The 19,786-nt window shown below is 50.1% G+C and overlaps 3 protein-coding genes across 3 annotated transcripts; all 3 read right to left on the reverse strand.

The window, feature by feature from the left end:
• Positions 1 to 1,699: 1,699 nt before the first annotated feature.
• Positions 1,700 to 2,650, reverse strand: LOC104155692 (olfactory receptor 52K2-like). The gene has a single exon (XM_009700390.1). It carries the CDS (start codon positions 2,648 to 2,650, stop codon positions 1,700 to 1,702), a length of 951 nt encoding a protein of 316 aa, XP_009698692.1.
• A 6,414-nt stretch (positions 2,651 to 9,064) lies between these two features.
• On the reverse strand, positions 9,065 to 10,012 carry LOC104161832 (olfactory receptor 52I2-like). The gene has a single exon (XM_009700391.1). It carries the CDS (start codon positions 10,010 to 10,012, stop codon positions 9,065 to 9,067), a length of 948 nt encoding a protein of 315 aa, XP_009698693.1.
• A 5,303-nt stretch (positions 10,013 to 15,315) lies between these two features.
• LOC104156155 (olfactory receptor 52K2-like) lies at positions 15,316 to 16,329 on the reverse strand. Its single transcript, XM_009700392.1, has one exon. It carries the CDS (start codon positions 16,327 to 16,329, stop codon positions 15,316 to 15,318), a length of 1,014 nt encoding a protein of 337 aa, XP_009698694.1.
• Positions 16,330 to 19,786: the final 3,457 nt, after the last annotated feature.

The raw sequence follows: 19,786 nt of genomic DNA on the forward strand, positions 1-19,786 counted from the left end.
GGGAGGGTGCAAAGAAGCTGCAGCCAGGCCCTTTCCAGTGGTGCCCTGTGCCAGTGGCTCTGGACCAAGTTCATAGTATCTTGAGTTTTTTTTTTTCCTTTTAGACATTTTGGTGGCTCAGCTGAGTGCTGGCAATGATGGCAGGCTGGGCAGAGGGGTAAGTTTGCCATCACCCACACCGCTTGAGCATTTCTGCCTGTGGGAGGTGGCATGTTGAGAGCTCACTCGTGGTTTCTGTTGGAACTGAAGTTTTGAGGGTTTTAACTTTTTTTATTTGTGCAAAAATCATCCTGTAGATGTTCTTGATGCAGAGAGCAGGAAGCAGAGGCAGAAAAGATCGCATTTAATTTTCAGTCCTTTGCACTCTGAGAGTCACGCGCTGACCTCTGGCAGTGTGCAGCGAAGGCAGAAGCATCTCCTAAGGCAGGGATGGCAGGGAGCACATCGTACAGCACCGTCACCGGCAGCGGTGCTGGTCCTGAGCGGTGATAACCCCCCCGTTTGCTTTGCTGACCGAAGAAGCGATAAGAAACGTAACGAGAGTTTGTAAGAACATGTATGGAAGGTTTTTCATACAAGCTGGGAGCACCCTGCGCTCTGTCCTTTTCTGCGCAGCAAACGCTCCTGGTTTCAGTCTCACACGAAACATTAACTCCCTGCGGGCTTAGCTAATCCCGGTCCATGCCCAGTGCCAGAGGCCGCCTGGCCCTTTCTCCTGCCCTGCAACAAGATCAGCAAGATGCTTCTCCAAGGTTCTCCGGGGGTGGATTCCCTCCTTTCCGAGCAACCTGTTCATGTGCTGAACATCATCCTGGTAGACTTTTTAAAACACGCCTAACTTAAACATTTACGGCCAAGATTAATACACAAGTTATATATACAATATACAATAGCCTGTCAGAATTCAAGAAGTGTCTGGATGACACTTTTAGTCGTGGTTTAGTTTTAGGTAGTCCTGTGAAGAACAGGGAGTTGGACTTGGTGATCCTTATGGGTCCCTTCCAACTTAAGATATTTTGTGATTCTATGATTCTTTGAAGTTTTCCAGCTGATGCGTATCACTGGGGCTCTGGTGATTTATGTCAGTTTTGAGACAGATTTGGGTGATCTAGAAAGGAAGGAAGGAAGCAAAGATGCGTGGATGCGTCCCATTTTACAAGAAACATTTCCTTTTCCTTACTTCTTGAGTAGACCACCCTCTCTCCAAAGTGGGTGATAAATCTGCATTCACTCTTTGCAGAATTCATGAAGTAACTCTATTTCCTAGAGTGATCTGCGATCATTCCTGGCACCTGTAACCATAGGTTATGTCAGGAATAGGAAACAGCTTTTGCTTTAGATTTCCGAGTGATTTTCTGAGCTCAGTGTATGCAGCAGCAGTTGCTTCTGTGCAGAGCACCGTCCCCATCCTGGGTCCCTCCTTTCCAGCTGATTCCTGCATTGCTGGTGCTTGGGTCTGCTCACGGTGCCTTGCGTTGGGTTTGCTGGATTTGCAAACACCCGCGGGAGGACTCGCGACACTTCACCGTACCACGTTGCCTTTGCATCGACGTGCACGTGGTCCTGGTCAGACTTTACAGTGGAGATGCACGAAGAGGTGTGGGAGGTGATGCCTGAGACCGCTGCAGTGAACATCTAACTGTAGCCTTTGGTTAAAGCAGACTCCTCTCCCTGGAGATCCTGGTAGCCACGACATTTCTCAGATCCACTGGTCTGAGAAACACAGCAGTTTGAAGATCCTTTCCTGGATCTGCTTCATCTTTATGCCATAAATGAGGGTGTTGAGCATGGGAGGGACTGTCAGATAGAAATCAGCCACCAGGACTTGGACGTGAGGTGCCAAGCTGAAAGAGAACATCTGCAGGTACATGGAGAGGAGACCACCTATGTAAAACAGCAGGATGATGGAAACATGGGACCCGCAGGTCCTGAGGGCCTTGAGACGAGCCTCGTGGGATGGCAGCCTCACCACAGACCTGAGGATCATACCATAGGAGAAGGTGATGAAGGCAGAGTCTGTCCCCACCAGCAATGTTGCCACGATGAGGCTGTAGAGATCGCTGACAGACGGGTCGGCGCACGCCAGCTTCACCACGGCCATGTGCTCGCAGTAGGAATGAGGGATGACTCTGGTTTTGCAGTAGGGTAAGCTGGTGAGGAGGCACATTAATGGTGTCATGACACCAGCTCCCCTGGCCAGAGACAGCAGTCCTATCTGGATGGTCCTTGAGCTTGTTAGGATGGTGGTGTATCTCAGGGGGTTGCAGATGGCTATATACCGGTCAAAGGACATTGCCAGGAGCACCCCTGACTCCACTGCAGTGAATGTGTGGATGAAGAACATCTGGATGAAGCAGGCTTCAAAACCAATCTCTCTTGAATCCAACCAGAATATACCCAGCATTTTGGGAACTACAGCAGTTGAGAAGATGAGGTCGATGACAGCCAACATGGAAATGAAATAGTACATAGGCTCATGGAGGCTTTTGTCGAGCCTCACAGCGAGAAGGACCATGCTATTTCCCAGCAAGGTCATGATGTATGTAAAACAGAGAGGGATGGAAAGCCACATGTGGAAAGCTTCCAGGTCAGGGATGCCAACCAGGAAAAAAGGCAAAGAGTTGTTGTTGGATCGGTTGGTGGTTGACATGGCACAGGTGGGCCGAGCCACGTTTTTGTTCCCAACTTTAGTTCCCTGTAACAGTGACAGAAAGGTTGGGATTTTGCTGCCATCAGTTTGATCGTAAAACTACACACTGCACTTCTCAAGCATCAGACAATTCTGTTGGATTTGGGGAAAAACTTTCAGAACCTCTTATCTACAGTCAGGCTTTTAAACCGATGCTGTGGTCAGTGCTTTCCAGAGGACACATCACTGAAGGGTCCTGGCTGTCCTATCGCTCACATGGGGCCACCTTCCCTTCTGCTTCTCCTTCCAGCCCCTCTGATTTACCTCTAGCTTTTGCCATATGCATGTCTGTCTAAAGGCTGGCACCACAGAGTCCTGCCACTATTGCCACTATCAGTGGGCAGAAGTGGGGCATAACGACCCCAGGCTCTCTGGCGCTTGCCCAGCCTTCACGAGCAGTGCAATGGCAGGGCAAGGACTTGTTGCAAGGACTTGCAAGCAAACCCTCCCTCTCTGTGCCCTGCTCAGAGAGGGGACTGGGCAGACGGGTCCAGGTCACACAGGTTCCATCCTGTTGCTGCTTTGGGTCATGCAGAAGCTGCACCTAGACAACATCTCCGTGGTGAAAGTGGGCTGAGAGAAACCGCAGCCAGAAAAATGATGCTCCAAGAGGTCACGCGACGCTAAAGGGACACAAGCATCATTGACAGCCTCTAGCTGCTAGCCACAGTCAAGGAGGGTACGATTAAAATGCTGCTATCCCTCCACCACACTCATCCATCCATGAGACTGAAGGCCAGACTAATGCAGAACACTGTCCTGTCAAAAACGGTAGAGTTACACACATTTTTTCCTCCCTGGAGCCCAATAACATGGGATTGCTAAAGATTGCTTTCCTGGAAGAAATTGCACTAGTGCAGGCTTGTGGGCGTCTAGAGATGGAGAACCTCCATCCCTTGATTTTTGCCTCAGGTGCTAATCATCCTCATGGTTACAACCACATGTTTTTCTTCCCGTTTGACGTCGCCTGTCTACTCCTCCCAGCCACAGCACCCCCCTCTGCCTTCCCATGCTTGGCCGGGGAGCCCTTTGTGGCAGGGTACCTCCACTGCGTGAAAGCATGTCCTTCCCATGATCGAGGAGTTATTCTTGATAAACTAAAGACCTAGAGCTCTGCAAGTTTCTCATCGCCACTCACCTGTTCCACTATCTGTCTTATTGAGAGGTTGGGGTTTTTTTTGCAAATCTCCAAGATTTCAACACTTTTTTCAAAAAAAATATAACCTCTTCCATTTCCCTTATGCATCCAAAACTGCACTACCCCGTTGGGTCCCAGTGTTGCCCTCTCAGTCTGCTGTCAGTTGCTTTCCAGAGCCTCTGTTCTCCAGGGTACGGTGCTGCACCTGAAAACCTGCCCGGCTCTCCTTACCCGGGTGTTCACCTTATTGCAGGCAGTTCTTTCGAACGACCAAGCCTGCCGATCTCTCTCGACTGCTCTGCGGGACTTGCCTTTCCCCGGCATTATTTGAGACACAATTGGTGCTGATTTTGGGACAACTGATGACAGACGTACAGAATAACTTCTAGTCTGGAGCCAGCCACTGTGACACCCCTGCAGGAACACTAGCTTTGTGTGATGATGGTTCTGACAGCTTCATTTCGAGGTGTCTTAATCATCCAGTTCTTCATCCACTTCGCTGATGCTTCACAGATGTTGCTTTGTGTCAGCTCCTCACCTGACAGCAGCGTGGTGGAGGAACATTTCTTTTAGATAACTCTGTGTACTGTACTCAAACAGACAAACATGCACACGTTGATTAACTAAACTTGCTAGCTCATCAGAAAATGAAATCAGGTTTGTTTGACAAGAGCTGTTTCCTGCAAATCCACGTTGATTGCCATAATTTAATTTGATTCCAATCCTTTAATTCTTTATTGACCAAATCTCCTGTTAACTTCTTGGGCTTTCTGCTAGGCATTGACGTCAGGCTAAGCAATCTGCAGCTAATCACATCATTGCATTTTCTCGCTAAAGTAATGGCCCGAGGAAGCGTCTGCAGTCACCGCAGCATGCCAGGACTCATAAAAGTTTGGCAGAACAGGCCAAAGACTTCCTTGGCCAACTCAGAGATGCTTTTTCCCTCGTGCAAATTGCCCAGACCTGCTGCTATATTTGTTTTCTGTTCTTAGCAGAGCTACTTAACATCCTTCTCAGCTACCAATCTATTAAATTACATTAAAAAATAAAGTTCTCCGATCGCCTTTCTCTCAGGTGGGCATGGACTTCTCCATGGAGAGGGGCAGATGCCTTTGTCTGCTTTTGTCTGCTTTCTCTACTTAACAGCTTCTAACTCCCACCAGATCCTGACCAGTTCCCCGTCTCACTTTGCCCACGCTGCTTTAGCTGGAGCTCTCCGTGCTCCGTTCCCTTTCTTAACCAGAGCTGACCTTTTGTGGAAGCGCGCAGGGGAGCAGGCTTGGCCATTAGCTCAGCTTGTTCAAAACACCTCCTAACTGCAGTTTCCTTGTCTAAATTCCCTCAGACTTTAAGTTCCTTCAGCTTTGGGACAATGGCAGTTTAATGAAAAATCGGTACTGTAGGCTGAAATGCGTTAAGATCACCGCCACTGGTTCCGAGGCACCACCAACTTTTTTTCCGCCTAGTTTACTCCTGTCAGTTAATTAGTGCTGGACACAGATCCTTGTGATTGAAGGAACGGTCCCTGCGCTCTCCTGTGCCGTTGTATGTCTGCTTTGTCACATCTTCCAGACTGAGCCCTCCCCGCCTCAACCCTTGCACCCCTTTCCTTCTCATCACCGACACCTTGGCAGCAGTGGGGAATTGCCCACTGCAGCATAGTGCATGCTTCAAACATACCTTCCTACGGCGATAAACCAAGGTTATTTCAGGATGGGACACGAAGGCAAGCGCTGCCCAGCCTGGCTGCTGGCACTGTGTTTAGGACACTTGCTCACGTTGAAGACAAGAGCTCCAGCTCCAGACCGTGCCCTGACCGATGAGCGTGTAGCTGGTCCGGTGTGTGCCCCTGGGGTGCTCGCTCCTCCTCCACGAATTGCACCGCGGATGCAGGATACCTCCCCAAAATAATGCTTTGTCTCCCAGCTGGGTCGGGATCCCGGGCCAAGGGGCTGCCTGCCTCCTTCACCTCTCCACCCCATCCCAAGTGAGCTGCACCACGTGTGACATAACCCAGCCTGTGTCACCAAATTCTGCCGGTCGGTGAGGACCCCCCGGCTGCGTGCTCATAGCTTTCTAGTCAGATACCTGCTGTTGTATGCAAGGGATTAAGAACATTATCCATGGCTGAAAATCTAGTTTGTTTTACAGAAAACGTGTATTTAGCTAATTATTGATTTATACAAACAGAAACAAGCTTACTCTTTTATAGCAAACAATTTCTGGTTTTGGTTAAAAGGTTTGGTATATATTTGTTTACTTTTTTAAACTGAAGTCCTGTTTTCACCTAAAAAAACTTTAAAAAATCAGAATTCTGCAGCCTTGGGTCTGCAGTTTCATTTAACAAGAAACTTTAAACTTTAAAAAAACTACTTTTAGAAAATCTTTTTCCACCAATTGCCTTTTTTCCTAACTGAGTCCCATCGTGAATGCGTACAGGCCAGATGCTGAAGTCCCACCAGCCTCCCGTCCTTAGGCACCTGGAGCAGCCTGTGGTGCCCTGGCTGATGCCAGTCCTGCCATAGAGCCACCCACCTTGCTCTCTGCCTGCAGGCAGCTGCCACCCTCCGGGATGCTCATGCCGAGAAAGAGACGTCTCCTGTGCACAAGGGCAGAGCTGCAGGGCTGTGCATAAATCACCGCAGGCAATGCCGGCAGGAGTCTCCTGGATGGAGATTCCCAAGAGCACGAGTCCTCTCCAGGCACCTTCTGTAATAACCTCAGGGAGGAGGCTGGACGGTAACAGCCGTAGTCCCAAGTCAATTCTCTCTCATCTAATTTCTTTAACGAATGGCAGGTGCTAGATGACCAAGCCGGATGGGAATGGGCTGCGCAAGTTGTCTCCAGCAGAATGAAAGACCTTCTTTGTGTTTCTGCCTGGAGCAGTGCAGGTGTGGTTTCAAAAAAACAGGAGCTGAAGCCCCTCCTGGCTCTCAGGACAAAGGGCCGTGCCGTGGCATCAGCTGTCCTTGCCCCCACCAGACTCCCTCACAGAGCCCCAGGCAGCATAAGGCCAAAATGTGCAAATTCAGTATAGCAAAAAAATGCCAATTCAGGATAGCAGAAACATTTTGTCAACTGTTTTTTCAAGATGTGAGGGAAGAGTGCAGCAGAAAGTCGGATAAACACCACAAAGACAGGAAAAAATATTTTTGACGTAAGGACTGACACTTTCAAACCAGTTTTGAAACTGAATGCATTTCACTGAGTTTAATTTTTAAATTAATGTAGAAGTGAGGACTAAACATGACATTTTGGTGGGATTCATCGAAACAAACACAGGTGGCAGTTGTAGACGTGGTGTCAGTCTATGACTGGAGCTAGTCCTCCAGAGTGCCTTCATATCCATGGAGAAAAACAGTGATTTTAGGGCAGTATTCATCCCAACCTAAAGCTGATCTCTGAAATAGGTCAGAGGAATTGTGCTGCACCTGCCTCTTTCATTGCCATGGCTGTAAGGGAGATGGCCGTGACCATGTGGACCTCTGCCCTGAATGTGTCTGAGAACGAGGAGAGTTGTCCCATTCCTTTGCCGTCGGAGGTAACATGCCATCTCTGTATGTTTTTCTTCTGAATCCCTATGTTAATGGAGACAGTCCCCCAACTTCATCCCTCTGCTCCTCCTCCACCCTCAGACCCAAGTGGGGTTGTGGCTCCTCTCTCTGGAAGAAACTCTCCCCCCCAGGCAGAGGACCATGAGCACCTCTGAGACACAGCCATAGAATCATAAAATGGGTTGGTTGGAAGGGACCTTAAAGCCCATCCAGTTCCAAAACCCCTGCCATGGGCAGGGACACCTCCCACCAGACCAGGTTGCTCAAAGCCCCATCCAGCCTGGTCATTCACCTCTACTGAATTCTCTCTATTTCATCACTGATGTATCTTAAACATCCTAAGGGACCTGTCACATAAGCCTGGCAGAACACCTTGGGCAAATGCTCACCAGCCTGCTGCTTTTGTCCCAAAACATTGACTCTGTACTTTTGGTGTCACTGAGTCTCCGAAGACTCCAACCTGTCCCCAGGAGGAGGAGCATCCCTGCAGAGTGGGTGCAGAGCATCCCTCTGTCATTGGAACATCCTTCATTTCTGAGGAGCAGGAACCCTTGTGGGTGGCTGAACCTCTGAACCTCTTAGTACTGAAGAAAGGCAAGGTATGGGGATATGAGCTGTTAGTATTGGTACTTTGGATAGTTGCTGTTGACATGTATTGTCATGGTCACTGAAATTGCACCTTTCCCAGGGAGCCTCCAGTACCAGTTCAAAATAATGCCTGCAGAGTATCCCCTTATCCCAGGTCAGGGGTAGACTTTCCATCTGCTGATGCTAAGCTCAGAACAGAATCCTGGTTGGACATAGCTGGCTGGCTCGGAGAGGAAGTCCGGGATGCAGCTGGTCTACCAGCAGCAAGAGATAGCTGGGCTGAGGGCCCTCAGACCTATGGCATGCTGTCCTTCAGGCCTCCAAGACATGCTCGATTTAGCTGTGCAGGTACTTGTGGTCATTACAACAAGCAGACACAGGATTGGTAAGTATCCCTAAGCAGACTCAGTGTTTATTTCCACCACTACAAGCTGTGGACACCTCGATACAGGCATAAACACCATTGTACATCTCCCCACTTTGGTTTCCTCACCCAGGTGGTGTGCACTGTTGGATGGACAGAACGCTTTGAAGAGCTCAGTTTTGAAGATGCTCAGTTTCCATCATCACCCAGAAACCCAGAAAAGCTGGTCTGTGCTCAGTGAGAGCTAGCCTTTTGTGCAAGAGAGGCCCAAAGAGGAGAGTCTTTGCGGCTACAGCACCTGCAATGAATGTGTGACAGTCTCCTATTGCCAGCTCTGGTAGTCCAGCAGGGACTAAAGAAGACAACATAGAAGAAATTTCCCCATTTGGAATAGAATCGGTGTATTGACACAAATATATCTGGAGCCCTGAAATGCTGCTTTATATTATCATAGGGATGTTCATGGCATGGGGAACATCTCAAAACTCAAAGGTGGTTGCTTACTTCTCTGCATCACCTGGAAAGAAGGAAGGGAAATAGGACCTGATATTTGCTCATGCTCCCAGTCCCAAATAACTCTTGTTGCAGAGTAGGGTCTTGTGTGGTCATTAAAGCCACTGAGTCCTTCCTCCTCCTCTCATTGCTTCTGTTCACCATGTGCATTCAATGGGAATGAAATAGGTGTTGTCTTTGCGTAGATGAATACACCTGGAAAACCACCGACTACTGTGTCAGGCATGAACCTTCCTGGAAAACAGCATTTTGAGCACTGCCTGACGGATCTGCTTGGTCCTCATGCTGTAAATGATGGGGTTCAGCATGGTAGGGAGAGTCAGGTAGAGATCAGCCAGCAGAACCTGTGTGTGCCTGGATATGCTGCTGCCGAACTGCTGTGCGTATATGGAGACTATCCCAGGGATGTAGTACAGGAGCACCACACAGATATGACACCCACAGGTGCTGAAGGCCTTCCTGAAGGATTTCTTCCCCAGGACAGTTTTAAGGATCATCCCATAGGACACAGCAATGAAAGCCATATCCATCCCTACTATAAGAGAGGACCCAGCCACACTGTAAAGCCCACTGGGTCTGGGGTCTGCGCACGCCAGCTTCGCCACGGCCATGTGCTCACAGTACGAATGGGGAACCACGTGGGAATGGCAATAGGGGAGGTTGGTCACCATCCCTGTCAAGGGCACCATGAAAAGAAGGGCTCTCACCACAATGGCCAGGCCTATTTGGGCAATTGTTTGGTGATTCAAGATGGCTTGGTACCTGAGGGGGTGACAAATTGCAACGTAGCGGTCAATGGCCATGGCCAGTAGCACTCCCGACTCCTCTGATGTTGTGGAGTGAACGAGGAACATCTGAACAAAACAGGCCATGTAACCAATCTCAGTAGAGTTCAACCAGAATATGCTCAGCATCTTGGGGACGACGGATGTCACCATCACCACATCGATGACCGCCAACATGCCTAGGAAGTAATGGATGGGGTCACGTAGGGAGTTGTCCAACCCAATGACAAGCAAAACTACACCATTTCCTACCAAGGTAATGATGTAGCCTGAGCAGAAAAGGATGCCCAGACAGGGGGTGAAAACTTCCAGGCTGGGGACACCCACAAGGATGAAAGACGAGGAGCTGCTGTTGGGGCGGTTGAAGGGATCAGAAACCATGCAGGAGAATCTTGCTTTTATGCTTAAAAACAGGAGCCCATTTTTAAGCCCTGAGATGTACAGAACTAAGGGGGTTAAGGTGGGGATTCCGCATCAGTGCAAGAGCAAAATCAGGAATCCGCACTGTTATGACGATGTGTGAGCTGAGAGTGCTACAGCATGACATGACCAGCTAGGGGGGAATGGATCAAAAACGATGAATAAGTGGGGCTGTTATGGCTTGAAAGTTCCTATAAGGTGAAGAAGTTCATGTTTCAAGTTGTGCCAGCAGGGATAACCAACAGTCTGTTGCTTGTATAAGTCTTATTTCTTTGTTGGTTGCTCATCGCCACTCAGCTGACTTCTTGAGATAAGCTGCAAGAGGAGAGAAAAAGGTCAGCATCCAGCTCCCCTCAGACGGTGCTTTTGCCTGAGCAGCCCCGGCTTCTCTGCAATGGGCTCAACATAGGATGCTCCTTTAAATCTGTAGGGCAAAAAGTGGTCTCAGAAAGTGCGCTGGGACATTAAGCATGATCATGAAATTGCCTTTTGCTGCTCTGTCTTCATTCTGTCGTTCACCCATGAGAGAAGCCTGCAAAACTAGATGGTAGTCAGAGGAAAAGATTAATTTCTGAGGTTTTATTCTGATGGGAGAAGCTTGAAAGTAATACAGAAACTCCAGAGAACAATCCCGGAGACACAAGAAGAGTCTGAGTATGGTGGGCACGATCTACACGTGCCTTTGTGCCAAAAGTTTGCTTCTGCCTCTGCTGCATCCCCCCCACAGCAGCAAAGACCGGGCAGGTGAGGACCACACCAGATCCCTGCCTGTTAAAAGAAATTGCCTGGGTGATCATTCACCAGTGGGTTTTTAGCAAGCAGCGAGCTGTGGGGTGGCTCATGGATGACAATACCCATGCTAGTGACAACATGGAGTAAAATTCACCCGTGTACAGCCCCGCTACGGGATCATTTAGGCTAAAATTTAACATTAGACATGGCCAGTGTGGCAGCAGTGAGAAGCAGAAGCTAGATAAGTTCAGACTACAAATAAAGATATTGGGAGACAGCTAAGGAAACACAGCACCTGAAGTTTTAAAATAGAGAGCAGAGGCTTTGAGCCCTTCATCTAAACTATAGCTTAGACCCAGCTTTGGGGGTGCTGCAGGAGCTGCTGGCTGAAAAGACTGGTCAGGACAGAAGTGCTTACCTTCTGGCCTAAGTGTCTGTGAATCAGGCCATTTTAGGGGCTGAAACAGGATCAAAATTCCTTTTTAATTACTGCACGTAATTGCACCGCACTGACCCTCTGCATCCTGGTAACCAGCAGCTGCAGCAGTCCGGTGTGACTCCCGATTTGAGCAGTGAGGTTAACCCGTGGCTGCTTTCACCGACCCACACTCCTGAGCAGACCCACTTAGTGCCGGTGACACGGACCACCCTTTCAGACCAACCCCTGATGCAAAACAGAGCTCTGCACCCTGTGACGGCGCAAACCCTGGTCTAACACACCAGATCTCAGGGTCTACATGAGGGTCCCTCCACAAAGACTTGGGGCATGGTTCAGCTCCCTAAACACAGGTGCCTTGAGCCATCTGAGACCCCCCAGAGCATCCCACTTCCTTTACACCAGCAGAGCGCAGGTCCCTGCAAACCGCGGGTGATGATCTGCCTCTCCCACATAGATGCCTTGGGTACCTGGGGGCATCTCAAGTGGCTGCAGACATCCAAGGAAGAGGCAGTGGAATGACGCCCCGAGTGTCTGAGAACCTGTTGCAGTCAGGAGACCTCAAGCACGGAGCCTACAGAGTAACTGACTCCCTAAACGGAGGTGTCTGCCCTGGGGTGAGCTGAGTTGCTCTCCAGGATCCGCTGACCATAGGGGCTGGATCTCCACTGTCTGTACTCAGTGCTTAGACACCCAGCAGTTGCCTACATCCAAGGCAAGAGTATATTTGCTTCCAGAAGCTCTCTTCTGCAGCCAGTGCCTGGCACAATATTATTATCAGTATTGCAGCGGTACTGAAGAGCCCTGATCACTGGGACTTCTTGCCCTGGGAGATGGAAAAAACATAGCACAGAAGAGCTTTGCAGCCTAAGCAAAGGCTTCTGACCCCGATCTGCCGAGAAGGATAAGCACCGGTATCTGTCTCACCTGTAGGACTGTCACCTGGAAGGCTGCAGCAGTACATCTCTGTGTGTCTCTAAGTGCAGCGACGCTGGGATATTAATCCATCCCCTGGAAATCCCCTAAGGGACAGCAGATGGAGGACGCAGAGGTTAGCTTGTCTGTCCTGTGAGGAGATGGAAATTTTCAAGACTGCTTCATCTTTTTTCGTTAGCTCTCCCTCATAGTGCCATACCATTGGGGTCTCAGGGTTATGGCAGTCCCCAGAGCCTGCCGGGTGCCCATGAGACCTGTGCACAAAATGTAAACTAAGAAGTCCATCAGAAGCGGAGAAAAATCCCTTTGGTTTTGCTAGAAAGGGCAAGATGGTTTGGAAGCTCTGGGGTTCCACTCTTCTCCGCACTCAGAACCATTACAGTAAACTTTTAGGTCTGCTGAATCCCTGAAAAGCGTCATGCAAGAACCAACACAGGGAGATGGGATCTCACAGCAGGTCCCGAGCCTCGGCTGCATCACGCAGTACATCGTAGGTGAGGAGCGATGCCTACTGATCACACATAAGGAAACCACGTTTCCAGCAGGTGTAGGCCTGCCTTTAAGGGTCATTAGCAAGATACCAGGTCAGTAGGGAATAAATCCCAAATCTTCCCTAATTTTTCAGCTCATTTTCAAAAAAAAAGATTCCGAGGGAAGTGCAGATGAGAACCTAGGTGTGAGCAGAAGCGCAGTACAAGAGGAACAACGCTCTGAAGTGGAGCTCGTACTTTATTTTCCCACCAGCCATAAAGTTACTCTATTTGGTATAAGGCAGGCAGGTGCATTTATTTTAGAGTGGTGACTGGGCAGTGTCAGGGCCAAGCGTGGCACTGAGGGGAGAGGTGGAACTGCCCTGGAGAGCTTCCATCCCTGCTCTGTCCCCACTGAAACCCTCTTCTGCCTTGTCCTGTCTCTTCTGTCTCCTCTGTCAATGTCTCCTGCCCACTCCCCCACCCAAACCTCAGTGGGAGAGAACAGCACAGGATTCGTTCAGCTCAGGGGCTCAGCAATGAGGGACGTATGAGATGGGGGAGGAAATGAAGACATGGTTGGTTGTCATGTGCGGGTAATGTCATTCCCAGAGATTTGGTCGGAAAGGAGAGATTGTGTGTGTACCCTCAGGGTGTGAGATGGAGATGCAGCCTCCAGTGCATCTCCTTTTCCTTGAGTGGTCCCCATGTCAACTGTCTCGTCCCATGAACTCTACTCCAACCACCCAGTTGCCCTGGAGACCCTGGGAGGGCGTCTGGGACCACCTGGGACCCCATGTGTGACCTAGAAGGCACAGACCTGATGTAGGATGGGTGCATCAGCTCTGACATTTGGGATGCTTCAGTCTGTCAGATCTTCTACCTCAAAGCGACCCATAAGAGCTACAGCTGAGCACCTGCTCAGTACAGGGCGCTTCTACCATCTGTCACTCAGCCCCATGTGGACTCAATGTTATCTCCGCTGCTATGGTCTTATGCACATTTTTTCTTGGCTTCTCCTTCCTCCAAGGACGCATATCTTCTCCACTCCTGAACAAACCCAGCCAGCCAGAAATGTACCTGCCCCTCCATCCTGCAGGGACTTCTGCATGTTGGATGGCAATGATGCCTTGCAGTTTCTCCTTTCCAGACACATGAACTGGCACTGTGTCCTGTCGAGCAGAGGGAATGTCTTCAAGGGTCAGGTCATGATCTGGGGTAGGGACATAGTGTGAGACTGCATAGCGGCAGACTGCATGTTAGACATGCTTTTGCTTGGAGTTCACTTCTCTGAGTAGTTGATATGTCTTAATGGCAGATCAGGAGGTCTCAGTACACCCAAAGCAAGACTCCCTTCCCAAGGAGGTCCCCCCCATGCTTTGCACACACTTTGGGGCCTGCCATGTCATAAATGTCACTGTGTTTATTGCTCTTGCACCCAGGAGGTTCCTGGATGCTGATCTGACCCACAGGGTGTATTCACAGACCCTGCCCCAGGGAGTTTGCAAGTGGAGACCGGCCACGCAGGTCCACACAGACTGAAAACACTCACACGGACACAAATAGCACCAATGGCCTGATCCTGTTCTCCTCTCTGGTTGACTGGGATGAATGCTTTTTAGAGGAAATTGTATATATGTTTATACAATATGAATCCCTCTAGCAGCTGTCCTTAGACCCTCAGTCGGTCTGCCCAGTAGCTGGCCCTGCATCCCCCGTCTCCCCAGTTGCTTCACGCAGACACACACACGCTCTCTCCATTAGCTGTCTGAGTCCTACAGCATCACCAGTGGCTGACCCCATGGTCTCTGCAGTAGCATTAACTTGGACCCCCCTGGCCCCTTCAGTAGCAACTCAAACCCTCTGGTCTCACCAGCATCCAGCCCAGACTTACAGTCTCACTGATACCTGGCTCCCAAACCTCAGCCTACTCGCTGGCTGGTCCTGCTTGGTGTTTGCTGGTGATTGCACACTGGTGTATGTACCCACCCCACATGTGTGCACCCCAGTCTCTCCAGGTGCTGGCACCCCAGGCTTGTGGGTCCCTATGGTCCACGGTCCCCACTCCAGCAACTGGTGCTCAGTCCTCACCTCTGACACACGCGCACAGATTAGGGGACTCTCACACAGGAATGTTGTTAGAAGTGGAGTTTAATGAGAAAACAGAGCAGACTGTGCTGATCAGGCACGGGGCACGGACAGACAGCATGGTCACCAACAGCCCATTTACACGTGACTGGACCCTTCATCCCCCTATCCCTCTGTTTTCCCACACTTGTTCGCCCCCAATCCGCCCTGATCCCTCCCATTCCCAGCCTTTGGTTCCTCCGTTGGTTCCTCCCTAAACAACCCATAGTGAGTGCCGCACAGTCCCAAACTGCTCTTCCTGGCATCCCCTACTGATTGTCCCCCCAACCGGTAGGCAGCTTGCAAGGAGGGAGACCCACTGCCATTGACCTGCTTGGAGGTCTCACACCTGGCCATGGGCTGACCTGGGGAGCCGCTGTGCTGGGGGCTGTGCTGGCTCTGAGGGGGATATTGGGGTTCTGCCTCCTGCCATGTTCCTCTGCTCCTTTGGGTTTATGGAGGTGAACCTTTAATCACACAACCCAACAGCTTCGGCACCTGGCAGACAGGCTCCTGCTGCAGATCCCTGCAGGAGGATGGCATCCATGGTTGTCATGGCCATCCTAGGGAACGGACTTTGTTTTCATGAGTCCCAGCCCTGTCACCTGAAGGCCAGGCTCAATCCTTCCTGCCATGGATCTCCTCTGGGAGATCACCCTGCGTGCTCCATCACGAATCTGCTTCGTCCTGATGCCGTAGATCAGGGGGTTGAATGCTGGTGGGATGAGGAGGTAGAGATCAGCCAACAGGACCTGGATGTAGGGTGGGAGCTCCTGGTGGTACCTCTCCATGTACATGGAGAGCAGCCCAGGGATGTAGAAGAGGGCCATGACGCAGAGGTGTGAGCTGCAGGTGCTGAAGGCTTTTTTGCAGGCTTGTGGGGAGGAGAGACTGAACACAGCTCGGAGGATGAGCGCATACGAGAGGCCGATGAGCAGTGAGTCGAAGGTGACCACATAAGTGGAGATAGAGAGGCTGTAGGTGTTGCTGAAGGCAGCGTCCCCGCAAGCCAGTTTGAGCACGGCCACATGCTCGCAGTACGAGTGGTCCACGACTGCCGGGCTGCAGAGAGGCAGGCGGTGAATCTGGAAGGTGAGGGGGCTCATGAAAACCACAGCCCTGAGCAAGGCAGCCAAGCCAATGGCAGCCACAACAGGGTTGGTCAGGATGGACAAATACCGCAGTGGATTGCAAATGGCCACATAGCGGTCAAAGGCCATCGCCACCAGCACCCCTGACTCCATTGCGGAGAAAGCATGAACAAAGTACATCTGGGTAAGACAAGCATCCAGGCTGATGGCCGTGGAGTGAAACCAGAAGATGCCCAGCATTTTGGGGGTGATGGAGGTGGACATCACCAGGTCAATGACAGCCAACATGGACAGCAAGAGGAACATGGGCAGGTGCAGGCTGGGATCAGCCTTTATCACGCACAGGAGGGTGCTGTTCCCAGCCAGCGTGACGAGGTACATGATGCAGAAGGGGATGGAGATCCAGTGGTGAAGGTGCTGCAGCCCTGGGATGCCTGTCAGGTGCAGCTCCGACGGCGAGGCGTTGGTGGGATGCGAGTGGGACATGGTGGTCACTGCAGGAGCCTGAGTGAGGAGAGCCCAGGCACACGAGGACAGCCATACCCTGGGTCACGTCAAAGGTCCATCCAGCCTCAGATCCTGTGCCCAGCATCAAAAGCAGACCCTTCGGGAAGAATATGAGAAAGGAAACACACCATGATACCTCTCCCGAGTGCCTCCCCGCTTACAACAATTTGAAGCTCAGGGACTTCCTGAGGTGGACGTGGTTTCTCCATTTTTAACTCCACCCCAGAAACCCGTCTAGCCTCTTCCATGCAAAATTTTAGCACTCACACTGTCTTTTAGCAAGAAGTTTCACAAACTAATGGCAACCTTTGTGAAATAACCCCTTTGTTTTCCTGTGAGCCTGACATTTGCTGGTGTCATTTGACGTCCCGTAGTTCCTATATCAAAACAAGTAGAGAGGAGTTAGTCCAATCCTTGGCTTTCTTCCACATGCCACCCTAAAACGTGGAAGTAAGTAATCCTCAGATGATGGAAGTTTTATTCCAGACCTGCAGGAGAATTTGTAACTCCTCCATCAGGACCTACTTTTTGATTTTCCATCTTCATCTCCTGTTTGTTTTGCTCTGTATCTAGGAAGATGGAGCTGAAAAGGACCTTCTGTATCACAGAGCCGAGTGCCTGTTGCTTTAGGTGTGACAGCTTACCTTACCCAGGGAAACTGGTAGCCGTCATCCTGGGATATTTTGCTTTCATGCATCTGCTGGAAGACAACTCCATCCTTCAACCTTGCTCCAACAGCTGGGAAATTACCTCTACTTTCCTCTCTCACGGTGCTCCCCTCCAGTTTCTGTCACCTTCTTTCTCTGAAGTTAAATCTGATTATGCTTTTCCCTCCCTGGCATTTGCACCTCAGCATATTATAAAGCCACACAACCCAGGCTAACATTTGCTAAGCAAAAGAGTGTGACATGTCCAGAAAGCATCACATTATCAAGGGTAGATCTTACTAGGCATATCTGATTGCTTTCTTTCTTGTCATTTATAAAACGCCTGAGCAGATTAAAGTTTCTGAGCAGATCATACTCTCAGAATTGCTTGTTTGGTGGACACCAGCAGGTAGGATGAACGTGAAGGGCAGGGGCAAAGCACTGAGCTGGAGGTCTGCAGATTGAAGTGCATTGTGGCGGGCACTTTAGGGAAAATAATGGCAAACTACAGGGAGTTCAGAAATAAGGATGAAGTTAAGCTGAAGAGCTGAGGGAGCTGGCTCACCTGGGGCATGATCTTGAGAAAAGCCTTGAAACATGTTAGAGGCTATAGTGAAGTGGAAAGGAATAATCTGTCCTACATGTCCTCTGAAAGGACAAGTCAGGGGTCTAAACCCCAGAAAGAGTAGGAGAAATTCAGTCTACACTTAGAGAAAAATTCTCTAATGGTAAGGATAGCAATGCACTGATGAAAATAGAACTGCAGTGCCCAAGGAGACTGACACTCCCCTTTTGCAGAAGACCAAGCAGGACAAAAATCTGTCAGGGATGACCCTGGTACAGCCACCTCCTGTTGGCAAGGATGCCAGGTCAGATCAGTTTTTTTCCACATCTGTTCTGTAAGACTTCTGAAGGTGGTCCACAGAGTGACTGCTGAAACACCTTCAAAAACTGAGCATGCACATTCCCTCCCCGCTCCCCGTGATCACACGTTCCCACTCCTGAAAGCAAGCAGACAGAGTGGATGAGAATAAAAGCTATATGTCTGAGGATGAAGTTTACCCTTAAATTTATGCAGTTCTAAAGCAAACTCCCTGAGATGACAATGTGCAAGGTGGTCTGAGATTTTTCTGTTGCAAAAAGGTAAAGTTGCTTAAGATTTTTTCAAAAATCCAGGATGCATTTTTTTTTTTTGGTAGAGAATGTGATCAAGAAGCATGGGATTGGAGAGGTTCATGGGGCCTTTTCCAGACTTACTTACTTACTTTCTTTCTTTCTTTCTTTCTTTCTTTCTTTCTTTCTTTCTTTCTTTCTTTCTTGCTTTCTTTCTTTCTTTCTTTCTAATAGATGTATTTTTAAGTTTATAAAGAAAAGACTGCAGCAGCAAATCCTCCTGTACTGCTTCTATTTAAGATCCTTAAACTGGAGGATGACCTCCTGAGCTTGCTGCTGCAGATTTGTCCAGATAAATCATCAGGGGTACCCAACTCACCCAGCCCCTGCGGGAGCGATGCTGGCCAGCCCCGCTTCCACCAGGTGTGTCTCCTGCTTCTCTGACCCAGCAGCTTTTAGCGGTGGAAGCATTTATAAGTTTGCTGAGAGGAATCCCTGGTGTGTCTGTCTCATGGCTCAAGAAATGAATCCACACACATGCACGTGTACAGCTGACTTGCTCATTTACTGACTAACCTCCTAACTCAGTTTGTTTAATTGAGAAGGTATTGTTGCCAGTCCCCTACAGTGCTTATAACCCTCGCAGTGTGTTGAACTCTTCCCCATCCTTTGACCCTGCCGCCTTCCAAACACAGGTCCCTGAGCTTGGGCATTGCCATTTCCAGATGTGAATGAGGTCTGGGTCTCCTTCCGTGGTCTGTGTGACCATGAGATGGAGCTCCTGGCTGTCTCCATCTTGTCAGAGGCTGCGAGCCAGAGGAGAGATGTCCTGTCCCACAGCTGTGCTTCGTATCCTCTCAGGCAACAGCAGAAAGAGTGCAACTAGATAGAAATAAAGCGGTGGACCAATTCTGGCCACTCTGACCTAATGGACACTAATTTTGCCTAAGTCTCCTTCGCTGCAAAGTCGTGGTTTGCCATTGAAGCCCCCCCGACCAAAGAGGGGTGGCACTGCGTGATGAGAGGTCTGCTGAAAGCAGTGGAGTGCTTCCCTGAAGAGGACGAGAAGAGCTGCCCAAGCCTGGCTGGGTGCCCCCAGGGAAGGGGAAGGGTGGGTGATATCGGGAGCCGTGCATCTTGCCTGGGCAGCATCAGGCCACGGCAGCAGAGGCAGAGCCTGCAGCTGGAGAGTAAATCCACTGCCTGGCAGGCTCCAGCAGCGCACTCAGCATTGGCACTTTCCAACCCCAACTTGGACCAGCACTATGATTTGGGTTGGAAGGCTCTGGTGTCCCAGTCAGGTGGGAGGATCTGTCGGGCACTGTGTATATTGTACTGTTGCTGAAGGGCCAGGGCCGGGGGGGGGGATGGAATACGGCTGTACGTAGTCCAGAAGGCACCCAAAGGCAGCAGTGTCAGGAGACACTGAAAGAATTGAGTTTATACCCACCAGCTTGGGTTTGGTGTTCAGCACAGCTCTTTGTAACGCTCCCCTTTCCTCTCTAGCTCGGTGCAGGATACATGTGGGACCCCAGGCTTCCCTCAGAGACCAGACCTCTGTCCCCTGATTTCCATGGGGTGAAGGCACAAGGGGAGCTGGAACAGTAAGTCAGTATGTTGTAATGTATGATGGTAAGTCAGTATGTAAGTCAGTTTGCAGAGGACACCAAGCTGGG

The sequence above is a fragment of the Cariama cristata genome, unplaced genomic scaffold, assembly GCF_000690535.1.
Source record: "Cariama cristata isolate BGI_N322 unplaced genomic scaffold, ASM69053v1 scaffold15275, whole genome shotgun sequence".
In the NCBI taxonomy this organism is placed as follows: Eukaryota; Metazoa; Chordata; class Aves; order Cariamiformes; family Cariamidae; genus Cariama; species Cariama cristata.